Source organism: Passer montanus, unplaced genomic scaffold, assembly GCF_014805655.1.
Source record: "Passer montanus isolate IOZ18808 unplaced genomic scaffold, ASM1480565v1 scaffold26, whole genome shotgun sequence".
Classification (NCBI taxonomy): Eukaryota; Metazoa; Chordata; class Aves; order Passeriformes; family Passeridae; genus Passer; species Passer montanus.
Genome location: NW_024367261.1, coordinates 4,755,120 through 4,771,795, shown reverse-complemented (window position 1 = coordinate 4,771,795; position 16,676 = coordinate 4,755,120). Strand labels below are relative to the sequence as shown.

The 16,676-nt window shown below is 48.7% G+C and overlaps 1 protein-coding gene across 10 annotated transcripts in view; it reads right to left on the bottom strand.

Annotated features, from left to right (window-relative positions):
• The window catches only part of ATXN1 (ataxin 1), a 363,809-nt gene that overhangs the window by 9,506 nt on the left and 337,627 nt on the right, over positions 1 to 16,676 (bottom strand). For all 10 annotated transcript variants that reach the window (XM_039712091.1, XM_039712092.1, XM_039712095.1 and 7 more), the window contains one exon: positions 6,532 to 8,572. In XM_039712091.1, coding sequence (XP_039568025.1) covers positions 6,532 to 8,412 — 1,881 coding nt within the window. In that variant the 5' untranslated portion in view covers positions 8,413 to 8,572. The remainder of the gene's footprint in view (positions 1 to 6,531; positions 8,573 to 16,676) is intronic.

Sequence of the window (16,676 nt, the reverse complement as noted above, 5' to 3'; positions counted from 1 at the left end):
TGATAAAACCATGATAAAATACGCACTTATCTTTGCACGTGGTAGCAGTCCAGCACGCACTGCAGGCTCAAACACTTGATGTGGACTCATGTGATTCTCAACCCATGGGGCTGACACCCCTCCTCCCCAGCACACTACAAAGAGAGCAGGAAATTCTGACTAATACTTCTTTAAAACTTGGCACGTGTTTTTAACTGCTGCCTGTCACACCAGTGAGCTCTGTGACTATAAGAGGCTGGCTTGTGCTGAAGACAGATACCCACTGCGCTGCTCCCACGGTCCCCATGTCCTCTGCAGCTCTTCTCAGGCATGGGGGCACAATCCTGCTCTGATGGTGTAACCTTTATTTGGTAAGGGCGAAAGGGTAGGAGATCAGCTGAATACATGTGCTCACCTCACTTCTGAGCCATTCAGCAGACACAGACTATACCAGCTGCCTGGAGAGTCTTCCCTGTCCAGGACCACGGACTTACTTAAAAGGAACATCACAGCAGCTTGTGAAACCAGCTCTCACCCCTGGGAATGAGTAACACTGTCACACCCAGCAAGGCTTTGCATCATTAAAAATGCATTTTGACACAGAAGCAGTTTGAGATGCACACTGCAGTCCGGTGTTCCAACACATCTGTTCATGGTGTTAAGTGCGAACCTTGGGATGAAGTTGCACGATCTGTCTCACAGAAGAGGCTGGACTCCATGGAAGCACTGCCCCAGCAGCCCTGCCCCTTCCTGCTAGCAGTGCCACCCCCACAGCTGCTCTCCCTGCAAGCAGGGCCCCTCGTAGTGCCCCTCACACCCCACCAGCTCCACAGCCCTTTTGGGCAAGAAGACTTGCTCAGGAATGTCTGACAACTCAGAGATAGATGCTCCAGAACCAGGAAACCAATGATTCCCACCAGTGTGGATGGTGCCTCTGACTACGTGCATGCCATGCACTAGCAGCCAGTTGCTGTTTATGGAGGGTTGATTCTGTTGGAAAAAACCTAATTGAGTCTATAAATATATGCTATGCACTTCTGCAACTAGGCCAGCGGATAACACTGCATCCATTATTCTGCCACTCCACCTGCCCAACACAGTAAGACACTGTACAAGGAATTTCAAAAGGAGCAGTTTAGAAGTGCAAGATACTACATCAGTTTTTGTCCTGCTAAATCTTTTCCAACCACAACTATTTGCAACAGTCAAACTACGCACATTGCAATAGTGGAAAGGGATCTGACCCAAACCCTGGTTTAAGCTCTGAACTACGGAGAAACTGGGGTGAGGCAACCATGAAAGCCCCATCCCTTCATGTCACTGGATGGAAACACTCCAGCACCAGGATTTGCAGAAATATTTGCCCAGAGCTTGGGATACTATTCCATACATATGCATCTCAGATGGAGTCTAATCAGGAGAAGTAATGAATGTCCAGCATCTCCCATGGACTTGGAAGCTGCTGTCTGCACAAGAACTGTAGGCTGTCTCCAGGCATGGATCATCTGGTGGACACACCTTTCTCCTTTATACTGCTTTTTCTCACATCTTTCTTTCTTCCTGCTTGCCTGCTGCATTTTTTTCTTTCCTCTTTTACTTTTCCATCCTTGTCAGAAGCTATTTGTATCTGTGGGAATCATACTTGGTTGTATGCATCATCCTCACCAACACACAAGTTCCTCTTGATGTCAACACACTTCCACCACACATTATGCTTTTTTTTTTTAATGTAGTATCCAAAACACTTGCCTGAAGGGTTGATCACTGAAAACCAAACCCGAATTGGTGCTGGTGATCATGAATAACACCAAAGATGGTGGAATGCTAGAATCCCACGATCTTGTCACACCATGCATGTACCAGTTTTGATTTGAAATGGGTTCCCTCATGGATTACCAAACCCTGTTTTAGCTGTCTGTTCTGGATTCAGCTAAGGAGGGATTTGAGGCCATCCTCTAGAAACAAGTTTAAGACCTTTGAAGTGTGAAAGTTCAGTAAGAATACCCCCACAATTTTTCTTCCTGACTACTGCATTAAAACATAAACCCCCTTATTTTAAAAGCTTCTCCCCAACCCCCCAGTATTTTGCCACAATTATTTTAGGAGAGAAGGAAATTTGGAATTTTTCTATCTACTAGGAAGAGGATAAAGTAAGAAACAAACATGTTGGTTTCTTTCAAAGCATACTGAGGCTCTATTACAAGCTACATTTATATTTCTATTTGTTAACACTGACTAGTGAAAGTAGCTGAAACTCTTCAGTGCAGCCACTGAAAACTGAAACTTTCTATAACCCTTTATAATTTTTATTTCTCAGCCAAACTCAGTAGGCAAGACAGGCTTAAGACAGCTTAAGAAATCCCAGCTGGAGCTGGAATACAGACACTAGGGGCTGGAAGATCTGATGCCCAGGAAACACCCTTCCCACCATTTAGAAACTTTAGTCTTGGGCCTCACTGCTGCAAACAAAGTAATAAGCACGAAAGCAAAAGGTGCCTAATGAAAGTGGTTCATGTGAACAATATTTTAATAAATGTAAACATGCATTTTCCAATTAAGTGTTTTTCTCCATAATGCTATTAAAATGTGATGAAACTAGGAGTGGCAGGTTGGAACAAAGAGAAGGAAACAGTTCTGGAAACAATGTGCAATTAAGCAGCAGAGCTCTCCACTGAAGGCCTCGCTTTTGGGTGCTGAAAAGCTCCTCGGGCCCAAAAAACAACTGGGTGGATTCACAGAATAGAAGCTCTCCTTCTCACAGAGTGAAGCCTCTGCAGTGCCATGCTCCCACACAACCTCCCTGTTCAGGAACTTCAGGACCTCTAATGCTCCCCCGCAGTCCGATGCCTTCACAAGAGTGGATTTCCTGTGAGAGGTTTCTGGGGCTGTAGGCAGCACCTCGTGCCACGGAACCACTCTCCACAACATGATCTGACTGGGCACCCCCCAGGGCTGCATCTACCCCAATTCAGTCCACAGTTACTATAGCAAAGGCAGGCAGGGCTGGAACGTCAGGGGCTGCTGCTCTCCGCAGTCACGCAAGGCCGTAATTCCCCAAGAGAAGCCGCCTCTCGCCCAGCAGACCACAGGCTGCCGCCTTTATCACATGAGCTCTGTCATCTGCTGCACTCCCAGAACTCAGTAACGTGAGCACAGACCACAGCCAGCCATCACTTGGACACAAAAGGACTTACTGTCCTGTGACCAGGGGACACAGAGATCACATGAGGGGAAGGCTGGCAGAGATCTCCATCTGCAGCAGTGAACTGAGTCAACATCTGTTTCTGTGTCTGTTACGGTGACAAGGATAATGAAAAGGGAAGCTCAAAGAAAGAGTAACCATTTGTGTGTGCATTGAAAGATGTAATGGAAAACTGAACTAGATGATGGTCTAAAATCATATGCACTAAACTAAACTAGTCAGGGCTACTAACTGCATGCTCTAGTGGGACTTTCCCATCTCTAGTGCTTATGATTCCAGTTTAGTTTTGTTGTTTTGTTTTTGGGGTTTTTTTTTAAGGAAAATTAAGAACTGTATGCTCATCTTTTCCATTCAATCTATACTTTAGAAATTATTAGGAACTGAAGTGTAGCATTTCAGAGAACTAATTTTGCATAGCCTGTGTGCTTTGACCTTAACATTAAGGGAGGTGAATTACTAGCTTCTGTGTTCTCCTGGCAGCAAAAGGATGGACAGGTAATCATGATGAAATTCTTATTACAAAAATAATATATGGTATTCCAAAGAGATGTAGATCCACAGGTCTTGTCTTCTAAGCACCTTGAATGCACAGGAGTAGCAGTTAGACTTTGGGTTCTGGCCCAGTCGATACTTACTTGACTTGTTAATCCAGAGCCAAGATGCTGTGAAATGGAAACCTAGCATGCCTCTGGGGTAAAGACAGTTAGTTCATTTATTTCAGTTCCTAAGGTTTTCAGGTGTGTTGATTCTCCTCTAGGTTTCCATACCTGGAAGACAGATGGATTTTCCAGGTGGCTGGAGGACTGGAAAAGGAGGGAAGATGACCCCTCTCTGCCTAAGTGCTGTGCTGGGGAGGGGCAGCTGTGGGCTTGCAGTGACACAACACGAGTAGCTGCCTGGTGCCTCCCTGCTTACATTACAGTGGTATAAGTTCAGCTGAAAAAACCTCCTACCTCTGTCCCTCAACTGGTGAGAAAATTAGCTAGTGTTTGCACAGAGCTTGAAAACACAGATTCATCAATATTATAATGACTTCCCAGAGATCCCTGGGAGGAGTAAGTAAGTGAGCCAAAGCTAATGATAACAACCCTATTTTTGTATGGCACTTACTCTTTACAAGTTACACTCCCTTGGTAATACCACTCGAAAAGCTCTCTCCTTGCAGAAGCAGGCATGCGAGTGAAAGTCAATTGTAATGAAATACTTTGTGGAGCTGCACTACACACGCAGCTCTATCCCCCTGCACTCCAGAGTCAAGAGCTCCATTTCAGCGTGGCAGCACCACAGTGCCGGTGCTCAGAGCAGCTCGACCAAGTACTTGCTCTTTCAGAGAGAAGACTAAGCCTCTTCACACAGGCAATTTTCTGAGGAGTAATGAATGCTGCACACCTGCAAATAAGGCTGAATACTCCCAGAGCGCCAGGCCAGCCTAAGGGTGAGGTCCCAGAGACCTCAAGCATGTAGAAATGCACCCGCTCTCTCTCTCTCTTTCTCTCCCCCTCCCCAAGGCGAAGGAAAACCAGCAGTTGTCCTGCTATGCAGGGACACAGCTGATCTGGGAAGAGACCCAAGTCCTGGAATCTGCAGGAAACCTAAATTCAACCTCCGTTCCTAATCATATCTCTACGTGACTCTCCCTCCATGCTGCAAGCGTCCCCGGTGGAAAACACAGCTGGGGAGTATTTCGGCTGCGATGATGTCAGCCCGCTCCCGATAGGCTTCTCTGTAAGGTGACACTTTGCTGGGTGAGACCCGTGTGCCCGGCCCTGGATTTGTAGAGCCTCGGACTCGCTCCCTTTCTGCCAGAGGATGGCACTCCACCCCCTGCAAAAGAGCAGCTCTTCCCAGCACCGCAGTCCTTTGCCTGCCTCGAGAGGGCTGTGACGGAGAGGTGACACAAACGCTATCTGCTCATTTGTACCTCTTCTTCTGTGCAGACACCGACGGGATGGCCTGGCTGCAGGCAGAGAAATGTGAGCAAGATGAAAACTGCCGAGTGGAGATTGCTAGCTTTGAAATCTCATTATTCAAGGCACCCCGGCAAATTATAATAGCTGGTCCTGATCCAAGGACAGTTCCTCTAAACGTGATGCCTGAGATGCACCAAAATACAGTTAAGCAGTGGGGAAAAAAATCGAGCCTCTATACTGGAAGCACGAGAGGCTCGACTTCAATCAGCTGTGCAGGTGCAGACACATACATGAACAAACCCACACAGGGAATCTGCCTGTTTGACTTGAGAAGGAGGACATGCCACACGTAGTGATTCACCATGTGTGTACACGTGGGGAAGGACAGGCTACAGGCTGCTGAGACTGTAAGAAATTTTCTGTGTGATCTGCTCCTCAGTACCATGACTGTTTGCTTTTCTCCTCCAAACCATCAGCCTGAGGTGTGTTACTACCTGTGCCCGTGCCCAGTTCCTCTCGTTCTCCTTCTCTCTCATTCTGCTTCTCCAGTGCTGAGGCTGCAGCATCAGAGGTGCAGATGGTGGAGTTCACAGCACTCACACCAAAACAAAAAGATTTGCAACAGGATTATCTAAACCGAGTACCTCCAGGAAGCCAAATGCTACACAGCACATCTGAACTTTTCAGCGTCAACCAACAGAATCTAAATTGCTCAGAAAATGGACAGCATCAGGATAAAGCTTTCAAATCAATATGCACTCGTTTTCAACCTAAAAACACCTCTGGAAAGTTACAGGTTTTCTTCCTGCTTTGCAAACAGAGAAACAAAGGTCAGAAGCACAGCCTGCCCAGACACCTAGACGTTTTTTTCTTCCAAATTGCACTTGACCACAGAGTTTACATGAGCCATGCAACGTTAAAACCACCTTCAAGCGAAGCTTCAGAAAAACTCTGCAGTGCATTTCAGTAACTTATGTGCATGAGAACCATTCCCAGGCAGCTCCAAGTTTTTAAGCCATGGAAATTCACTGCCTTGTGCCTGACTTATCTCTTTAGGATAGGTTTTGATCTGATTCTATCACGACCTTTCTGCTGTGAATGGTAAAAATCACCTATCAAAATGAAAAATGTAACCTTTCATACTCCTTACCTTATCTGGTATTTTAATCAAAACCCACGAAAATCACATAAGTCTTCCTGTGAATTCCCAAGCTTTAAAAGAGACCCACTTGATATCCAAAAGTCTACATTTATCACCAGTGCGACCTGATGGCTCCCCCAGCACAGTGAGTGGGATGATTTTTGGTTTACAGTTTGAACCACAGCTGGATGAAGAAGCAAGCCCGAGCAGATCCAAAGCAAGTGAGCTGTGATGTGGCCTGGGGGACCAGAGCATGCACCCCAGCCCAACCCCCCCAGCCCACCATGCGTTGCCATTACCTGTGCTCGATGCTCCCCCACCGCAAACTGGATGACGGCGATGCCCGGGCTATGGCTGTCTTCGATCCTCTCCACAGTGCTGGAGTCTATTTTCAGGTCGTTGCTAATTTCCGCACTCTGTATGAAGTCTTCTGTTTTCAAGTCCTCCACTTTCTTCAGCTCCCCGTTGGCCAGCTGGATGATCGACCCCTTCATGAAGTAAGGGGGCAGCGTGGGGGGCGCGGCGGCAGGGGAGGCAATGGACTGCACCACAGGCAGGTGGATCTGCGCCTGCACCATGGTGGCCTGGTAGGCAGGCTGGGTGGTGAGGGGCTCCGCACTGAAGTTCTCGCTCTTGGGGACGGCGGTGGTGACGAACGTGTGAGGCACTGCTGCAAACTGAGGAGACGACGTGACGATCGCAGGCGTGACTCCCGACGGCTCGACGTCCGCGCTGCCGACTGGTATCAGCAGGGACTGGGTGCCCGGGATCACCAGGTGCTGCGGCAGGCTGCTGGGGTAGCCGATGGCTTGCTGCTGGCCGCTCAGGTAGCCGATCACCGGCGGCTGGGTCCCAGTGTAGAAAGCTGTCGCCGGCAGCCCCACAGGGAGTTGCTCGGAGGCGCTGTGGGTGGTCTGAATGACGGTGTGAGGGGACAGTGTGGCCACCGCTTTCACCCCCTCATGGCCCAGAGCCTGCTGCGGAGACAAGGCATAGGACCGGTGGGTTGGCTTTCCTAAGTGCAAATTTCCCTTGTCGTTGAGGGCTGAAGGAGAGGTCTCACGGTTGGCGGCCTGCTGCACCTCCAGGTCTGCCGTGGGCGTGCCGCTGTTGGGGACCACCATGACAGAGGCTCGGACACCTGAGGAATCCCGCACGCCGTACTCGGCGGGGCTCGAGTGGACCACCACGTGCCTGGTCTCGTAGTGATGGGGAGCTGGTTTATTGCCTGCTTTGACTAGACCCATGTCGGCAGAAGGCGAAATGCCGTACCTCCGGCTCTTCTCTATCTCGCCATTCAGTACCTCCTTGGCCTGCATCGCCTGCAGCCGGCTGCTCTCGGGTTTCTTGGGGGGATCCCTGGTGACAAAGTGGCCCCCCGAGTCAGTGTACTGCACCACCACTTGGGAGGAAGGGCCAAGGGTGAGGGTGTGCGGGATCACTGTCTGATGTGGGTGCAGGGGGACTGGGATGGTTGGAGGAGAGACATTTCTGACAGTGCTCTGGGAAGAGCTGGAAATGTGGACGTACTGGTTCTGCTGGGTGGGTGGAGGAGACCCAGCAGCGATCAGTCCAGGCGTCCTGACCAGGTGCGGCTCAACTTTGTGCCCCTGCTGGCTCAAGCCGCTCATGCTGGCCAGCAAAGTGGAATAAGCCTCCAGCTGGGAGCGCTGGGATGGAGTGGTTGCAACGGCTGTGGCCGCCGCCACGGCGCCGGTCGCAGAATTGGCTGTCGGGGAAATCAGCTGTGAGGGGATGAATCCGGTGTACGATCCACTGTACTGGGGCCCGACGAACTGGAAGGTGTGCTGCAGGTGAGTGTACTGCACGGGGGAAACGGGGGTCCCTGACTGGGAGAGGGCGGGCGAGTACACCGTGGGAAGAGTGGTAGAGGCTGGAACGGACCTGGGCGCACTCGGCGGGGAATAGTCCATCCCTGCAGACAGTGACTTGTGCAAACCCTGCTGCAAGCCTGCCTCCACCGAGGAGGTGCCCCCGGGCCGGTGCCTGCCCCCCAGGCAGCCCTGGCCACTGGGTGTGCTGGGGAGCCATGCCAGGTTATCTGCACGGTGGTTTTCATTTGGCAGGACCGGCTTCACCTCCGAAGGCAGGCTGGTGGCAGGGATTTCTCGCTTCTTAGGTGGCAGGCATTCATTGCTCCGCTCTTGGTTGGATTTCATCTTTCGCCGTCCCCCCTCCACTGTGCTTGCTTCACTGTCTGGCTGGCTCTGATTTCAGTCTGATAAACGGAAAGTCACATTTGATTTCTGCAGGGGATCCAGTGACTTCATGAGGAATCATCTCCCTGTGAGCACGATCCTCCGACAGCTCCTCTGGATTCTGCAACGAAAGGGTGGGCAAGGGAGATGAGAGTTGCATCGTCAGCAATGAGAAATGAAAACAAATAAGCAGACACTCTAAATCAGCAAACAGGAAAAAGACCTTTTGAAAAAAAAAATGGTCAGGCATTGCCACTCTCACATCAAGGAGCAATTGACAGCCAGCTATGCTGCAAACAGCAGAAAAATCCTGGGCATGTCTGCTAATGCATCAGGAAAACATTAAAAAAATTAGGCATATCAGAAACAACCTGGCCATAACTTGGCTCATTTAGCAGCAGTCATTTATTTCCCAAGGCCCATTCTCCCTCCTCTACAAAAACCCTCTATGTCTCTATGGTGCCTGCTTTGTTCTTCCAGACTCTTCTCTCCCTGCAATGATGACACTGCCTTCACCCTAATGTGCCCTAAAAAAACATGGGAGCACAGCAGGGAGTCCCGAGGAACAGGCACACACAAAATATTGTTAGCAACAAGTCACTGTGAGTGGTGCAGAGGGAAGGTGGTGGGTCACTCTTAAACCCCTGAGACCCAGAGACACTGGCAGGGTGACTTCACGTGACACCATGCAGGGCTGTGGAGGCAGCAGCTGCCTCCTGTCCCCACTCCACACCACAGCTCATTACAGGGACACGTGTGCTTCATCTCCCAGTCTGGCAATGAAGCTCAGCCACGCGAGCTATTTACAGCAGCAGCCCAGAGCCAGGGATGGAACCGAGCCAGATTTTTGATGTCTGGTGGGGTTTTTTTGACCCAGTGCTTTGAACTCCTTCTGCTACTGATGCCTCACATTCAGGTGTCCAGGCAGGACTCTGCTGGGAGGAACTCCCTGCCACATGCAGGTAGGCCAGAGCCAGGTGCTGGCACCATATCCATCTCTGGCAGGATCCAGCCCCGCTTTTTCTTAGCCACTGCTCACCACAGAAGCTGTTGGTACCACACTCAGGGCCACGACCACAGGTCCATGAGTTTGACTCAGGTATTCTCAGCCTTGGGGACACCTGCCCAGAACTGCTCAGAAAAGCATGTTTGAGTTTCCTGATCCAAATCAGGAAACATTTGCAGTCTCATATTGGGCTGATTTTTCTGTTGGAGCAAGTAAGTTGCTTTCTCTGCATCACCAATTTCAACCAAAGGCAACAAAGTCTTCCTAACTCTTCTGTTACCTGCCAAAGAAAATATTGTAACTGTAATGTGTTACACATTTACTCTCTTCCTGAAACCTTGCCTTGCCTAATCAACCTTCATAGAGAGTGAAACTTTTCCTCAGCCCCTGTCCAGCCACCACCTGTCATCTGCATTTCTGGTGTTTTGAAAGTTGTTCAAGAATGGGTGATGAGAAACCATGCACCTCGCATGAGTGGCAGCTCAACAAGAAAAGCATGCATTACATGTAAGAAGAATAGAGAGAAAGAATTAAGAGTGGATGTGAAAGAAGATGGAAATAGGATATAGCCCACTTTAAAGGGAATGCTGAGCAGCAGTAATGATACTTATCTTATGGCAAGTAATATTCCTCTGGGGGATTTCTTTCTCTGCTGCCTCACTTCTAATGAACAATAAGCCTGATGTTTATATGTGTATGAAGTACTTTGAAGACACACTAGACTCAGATTAAACCTATCTTTAAAAGCACTCTTTACGTTTATGGTCCTCCAAGCTGCTGTAAGCCTGCAGGAAAAGTCCAAACCTTCTAATGGTTTGATACAATCAGTCTTAAGTTAATTACTCCATTCTTTAAATATTGATAAACAGTAATGAAACACCAACAGCTAGAGCTAGGGGAGAGGGGTAAAGCACTGTTTCAGAGCAGATTCCCTGGCTTTGAGAAGATAGGGAGGATGAAAGAACTCAGGGCAGCTTCAGCTGTGCAAGGGCCGGTGACACCCAGGCACTATCCTGACCTGCCCTGGTCTGTCAGCACCATCACCTCGGCACCGCGACCGCGGCGACGAGGGCAGCCAGGAGACAGGGCCCCTGCTAGATCAGCACGGGCCTTCCCCTCCTCCTAACAGTTGCTCAGCGTGTCTTGGCAACAGCTAAAATTATTATATTACACATGACTTACAGATTTTTCTTTTTAAGTTCGACTAAAAATAAAACTGCCGAGCTCACATTTGCGCAGTCATCCTTGGTTAACTTTAGCTCTCTGTAGCCTTCTGCCCCAGGCAGCCGGCTTGGGTAGGGAAGTCAGCAGATCCTGGCCCAGGCAGCTGCCCAGGGGGGACATCCTCAGCATGAGGTGCTCATGCTGCTCCCCCTGTCACAGGGAGCTTGTGCTGGGCTTGGACCATCCTCCAATCTCTTCTGGAACATGAGCTGCAAATCCAGAATTTAAATACGCTCCCACGGGGAAAAGCTGGGAGCAGAGGCAGAAGGCTGGCTTCTCTGCCTGCAACAGAGCAGAGAGCTTGTACTTGGGACTGAACAGGGACAGGATCTTTTGCTGTGCTGGGTAAACAGGCTCCCCAAAATCAGTGGTTCCAAAAGTTCGAGGCATCTGGGTTCAGCTTCTCTGCATCGAAAGAAGTACTATGAAGCCTTATGAAATGAAGTTTCATTATACAGAAGCTGAAGCAAAGATTTTATTCTGCTAAATAGCATTGAACCACTGAGGTTTGAGTGGCTTCCAATGTCAAAGCTAACATCCTTCAAAAATACCAAGTACTAACTCTTTTGGGTCATGCATTTTGGTTTTTTTGGTGTAAATATTTCAGATGACTGACTTTATCTTTACCGGTAACAAAAGGACTGCTCAAAATGTCCTGGAGAACACAGGAGGAATGAATCAATTTAATGGAGACAAGGGATGAGACAGCCACAGAGCAGTGAATACTGCCCCACTTTTTCAAGCCCAGGCACTTCACAGTGAGACTTTGAGCTCTTTACAGACATAGATTTGCAAAAAAATGGAAATATGCAGCATAAAACAGCCTACTTCTACTTCAAGATCTGAAAGGAAAACAGTAACTTTTCAGCATTATTCAAGTTCCAGCAGCAGTAAAGATAAGACAGGACTGATTTTGCTTGGGAAGTAATGAAAGGGAGACAACCCAAACAAGAGTGTCTCAAAGGCAAGAGGTACAAGACCTGGTTAAGCAGTTTTGTGCTGGCTGTCCTAGAAAGATGAACGCCTGCCTTCTGTGGTGTGCCGCAGGGTTTGTTATTTGCATGCCTTTTTTTTTTTTTTTAACTGAAGACATTTTTCCAACTCTGGAACTATCCTTTTAACTTTAGAGCTGTCAATCACAATTTGTAGATATGCAAATGAGCAGGAAACACCAGGTGATTTTTTTGCTCCTGTGTGTGTCACAAGTGCGTGCGTGCGTGCAGGCATGTGTAATTATGGCTGGGAAGGTAAAAGGGACAAAGAGATCAGGGAGAGCAGCTGGACTTTGGTATCTCTGGCAGTGAGTACACATGGAACATTGCTAAACTGTCTGGACAGCCAGTGTCCGCTGGCAGTCTGCCCACACTCAAATTCCTGGAAAGGCTTAAGGCAGAAAAATAATCACTTGGAGGAGTCACCATCTGGGCTTGCTCTGGTCCCAGAGGGATTGCTCACTGGAGCTCGGGATGTGCATTTTCATGCAAAACTCCAGGATCTCTTTGCAAGGCACTTTAAATCTCACTGTATCCCAAAACATTTTTCTACTTATTTAATCTAATAAATTTTAAACACAGGAGAGGATGTTGGGTTATAGCTTCAGATGCTGACCTCCTTTATTTATCTGGAGTTCACTGCAGCAAAGGTAAAACCAGCAATGCAAGCATCCAAACACAGCGACATGCTGTGTCCCACCACCCAGGACTGAGCCTCGGGGTGCAGAGAAGTTGGGGCCACAACCACAAAACACAGCAGCACCTGGCTATGCAAACAGTGGGACTTTCACTGCCTTGAGAAATCAAGCACTTTCTCTGTCCCATGGTGCATCTAACATCCTTTTTTGGGTCTCTAAACCTTCTTCAAAAATCTGGTTCCTCCATCCTCCTCTGGTCCCTGACCTTTCTGCGGTTGCCAGCAAGCTCACACCATCATGTGCCAGCAGGAGGAGGGACTTTTCAACTTCCACTTTCCAGCTCCAGGTATGACCAGCAAACTCTCACATTTATATCCGGGAGATAGATCTAGTGCACATTTATGCACTAGAGAAACGGTGCCTCTCCTCCACCAGACACTGTTGCCCTGCCTGGCACGTAGGTGTTAATGCAACATTGGCAGAGTCGAGCCTGATACGCGGCTCTTCATGTCTGGGGTGTTACCGGGCAGAAGCAGCAGCGCACTCTGATGCTCCCGCCCCAAATCACCCGCCCATCCTATCACGAGTGAGTAATTTCGGCAGCGCTGGAAAGGAGTGAGAAGGGGAGGCACTTCGTCCCACCTCTCCCCTCCCCGCCGAGGAGGCTGGCATCTTGCAGGATCAGATTCAGAGAGACGAAAAGACAGACACGCTGCAGAGGGCTCCGCAGCTGCATTCTGCCTCTCAGATCCGTACTCCAGCTTTCTCCCCCGCTCTACAGCCTGCCCGCTGCCAGCTACATATTCATGGTTGTAGCTGCTACAGATTCCATTAGCCCTGCCATGTGCAGCTCAGCGCAGGCCAACAATAGCTATAGGAGTTTATTGTCCAACCCGAGCAATTTCACAGCTCCCTGGCACAATTCCCGGGAGAGCCAACTGCAGAGATCCATTAATAAGGAACATGAAAACCTCTAATAAAATTTGAAATCCTTCTCCCAAAATGCAAGGATTCCTGATCAACACCGCATCCACAAGACAGATTGTCCAGTGCAGTGTTAGTTCTTATTATACTTCTGGGAATCTGCCACAGCAAATTACTACGGGTTTCGGCACAGTGAGCAGCGGTTCCGCACATCCTTCCTCTCCCCAGGCAGATCAGACAGACTCCACGTGAGACAAAAAGCAAGTGATATAAGCAAACCTCAGGGAGCACATCACCAGATGTGAGATGCCCAAAGACTCAACATTCCTGTGAATTTAATGGAAGTATGTAGGTAAAAGAGTTGAGAGAGGAAGGTTTAGGAGGACAAAACAGTGTAAGATGTATTCCCAAAAGGACAGACAGAGGATGGAGTTCCAGGACAGCCATTCATGAGCACAGGTTATATAAACTGATTATTAGAAAGCTACTCCACTGGTTAACCATCTGTTTCTCCTACTTACCCTGAATTCTGACGATAAGGAGAAACGTGCATGTCCTAAGTAGGGCACTTGCCTCCTGAGCTAGTACAGTTAGACTGTGCTTAGTTAATAACACATTGTTACTATGCCTGATAGGTGCTGGTGAACTGCACAGGAACATGGTGCTAAAATTATCTTTGGTTTTAGTTAAGCTATCTGCTGAATGAAGAGTTGGAATTAACTTTCAGAAGTTTGCAGGTTTCTGCCATCAGATCATCTGGGTGCCATCACTTCATTCTGCAGCAGGAGAGATGCCTTTATTTTCAGCATCTGTAGAAGTCACTCCGTGCTCTGGGTGTGCAGCAGACCTCTCTGTCCTTTCTGTGCACACACACCGGTGCAGCTACACCTAAGCCTTGCAGGACTGTGAGTACTACAGGTGACTTAAATGGATTCACAGCTGTCTACATCTTGTGTTTATACAGAAAAAAGCTTTCAACAAAGGTGATCCCTCCTCTTCCAGCATGCTCTGCAGAGAGGTGGTACCAGAGCATGCAGTACAAGATGCCAGGGAGGCTGCAAGAAGGAAGCATTTCCTCCAAGAGCCATGTCAGGGCTGACACTGGAGGGCTGTGTTGGCCATCCTGCCACCTCCCAGCCCACCCCACGGCAGCACCCTTGCTCCCTGCCACAGAAACCCTTCCCTTGCAATGCCAAACCTGGGCTCTCAGATGTCAGGAGTCAGGCCCAGCTTCTTGCTTCTGAAACACATGATATTGGTCACAAATAAAAGATTTATTAAAATTATAAAGATGAAGGGTATTAATTATTATTATCATTGTTGTTATTATTATTACTTCTTTTAACTTGCCTCTCTGCTGTGTGAGGCCTTCTTTCAGGCTTTCAGGTCTCTAGCTTTTCCCTGAAGCCCACAAGATCAGAAACTTATTAGTTTGGCTAAAAGTGGAATTTCTCTTCACATCATTTGACACCAGGAAACGGAATTTTGTGAAATAGCATCAGATATCCACAGATAAAAATGCATAAGCTGACAGTGTGGATTACAGTGAAGTTTTTCTGAGGGTGAAATGCTGGACTTCAGAGCTTTCTGCCTCCGTGGGGGAAAGGAAAGGGTGTAACTGCTAAGTGAGGGTCTGAGCCTGGAGCAAAGCCATTTGAGTGTGCACAGCTTGATGCACAGCTTTCTCTCTCAGCTGCACAACAGAAAGTGCACCTCAGCTGACCCTACGAGAAGCAGCTCCAACTGCAGCCACAAAGGAAAGTTCTGGGGCTGCTCAGGCCCGGGGTCTCAGCTCAGGCTGACTGCCAGCTGCATAGTCCCACATGGCTGGAGCTCACTCCAGCAGCCTGATGATTTACCACCATGCCACACTGAAGCCTTTACAGCCTGACAGAGCCTGCCAAGCCCCTCCAAAGCCCTGCTCCCCAAGCCTCAGAATCAGCTGTGCTAGAACATGAGGACCACCAGCTCAAGGTGCTCAGGAAGTCAGCATTCCACTACACACATACCCAGAGTCTGCGGTGGCAGCATGGGAGCCATGGCACAAACACACGTAAATTAAAGTGCTCATTCAACCCCACCAACACCCGGGTGGAAAGGGGGATCCCACCTATGCAACTCCACAAGTGGCCAGTGCAGCATCCAGTCTTTTATCTCCTGCTTTGCAGTGACTGCTGCCAGAGCAGGACATCTGACAGTGCTCAGTGACACTCTCTACTCTTACACCCATCCCCTAGAGGTGCTTCTGCAGCTTAAATGAGTGAATAGTGTTCATTTATAAACAAGTCTAATACAGAAATTACTTTGTTGATGTTTTTCATTTATCTAAAATGTGCCTACAATGTGGCTACAATGGGAGCTGCCTACACAATTTTCCATTGAAAATTTCACATGAGTGACTATAAACGTAGCAACACCCACTCGCCACTCATTTTAACTTGTGACAGAAACTGTCATGCCTGTATGAACACATTTGTACTGCAGATATGTCACACAGGTCTCCTTCCATGTGTCTGAAAATGCTCGCTAACATTCTCTCCATCTTCTACAAAACAAATTAAGAGAGACGCCTGGCTTCGCTGCCAGGAGACTTGAATAAGACCCCCACGAAAAATTACAGAAACCGGGGGCGTTTCACCCCTTTGAAGATCCAGCCAGAAACACCAGCAAGCAGCAGCCAACTCGGAGCAGCCATTTTACAGACAAGCACAGGCGCACACGGGGAGGAGTGTGCCTTTAAGCCTGGCTGATAAGGGGACAGTGTGAGAGCACGGCTTTAGGGGAAGATTTGGAAAGGTCATCTGCATGCTCAGTGCCTTTCCTTGGAAGTCTTCCCTGCAGACTGCTTCTCTGGTAGATTCCACATGCCAGCAAATTAGACTATAATTAGTCCATCTGTAAAATGTGAAACATGAACTGATGTTAAATTCCCCTTGAAATGGATTCCAACACCTTGCCTTCGCTCAGACTTCATTCAGCAAAGCTTTAACTCAAAGCCATTTGCACCAGCCCTTGCTCACTGCCTCAGTGCACACTTGGTGCCCTCCCAAATCAGGAAGACTGACCATCACTACTGAACAAACAGAAAAGCCAGCAGCTCACGCTGGTCTCGAGGCACACAGCACGTACCCCAGTGCTGCAGACAGAGAATGAGTTAAACATCCCCCTCAGACACCTTTTTTCTCTCTATTTTTTTTCTTCTTCCTTCCAGTCAGCTACATTTAGGTGTGGTCTGCAGCACCACCCACTCATCCTGCACAGACCCTCACGCTGACCAGCTCAGCTCAGGCAGTGTCATAGGTGTCAGTGCATGCAGGAATACACACTAACAAGAAGAAAGCCAGATCAGCTTTTCTGCTCCTTCTCTCTCTGAAACGCCTCTCCAGGCCTTGCAGCCCACACAACCAAGTGACTAGTTACTCTCCCTGACTCAGTGAGTAG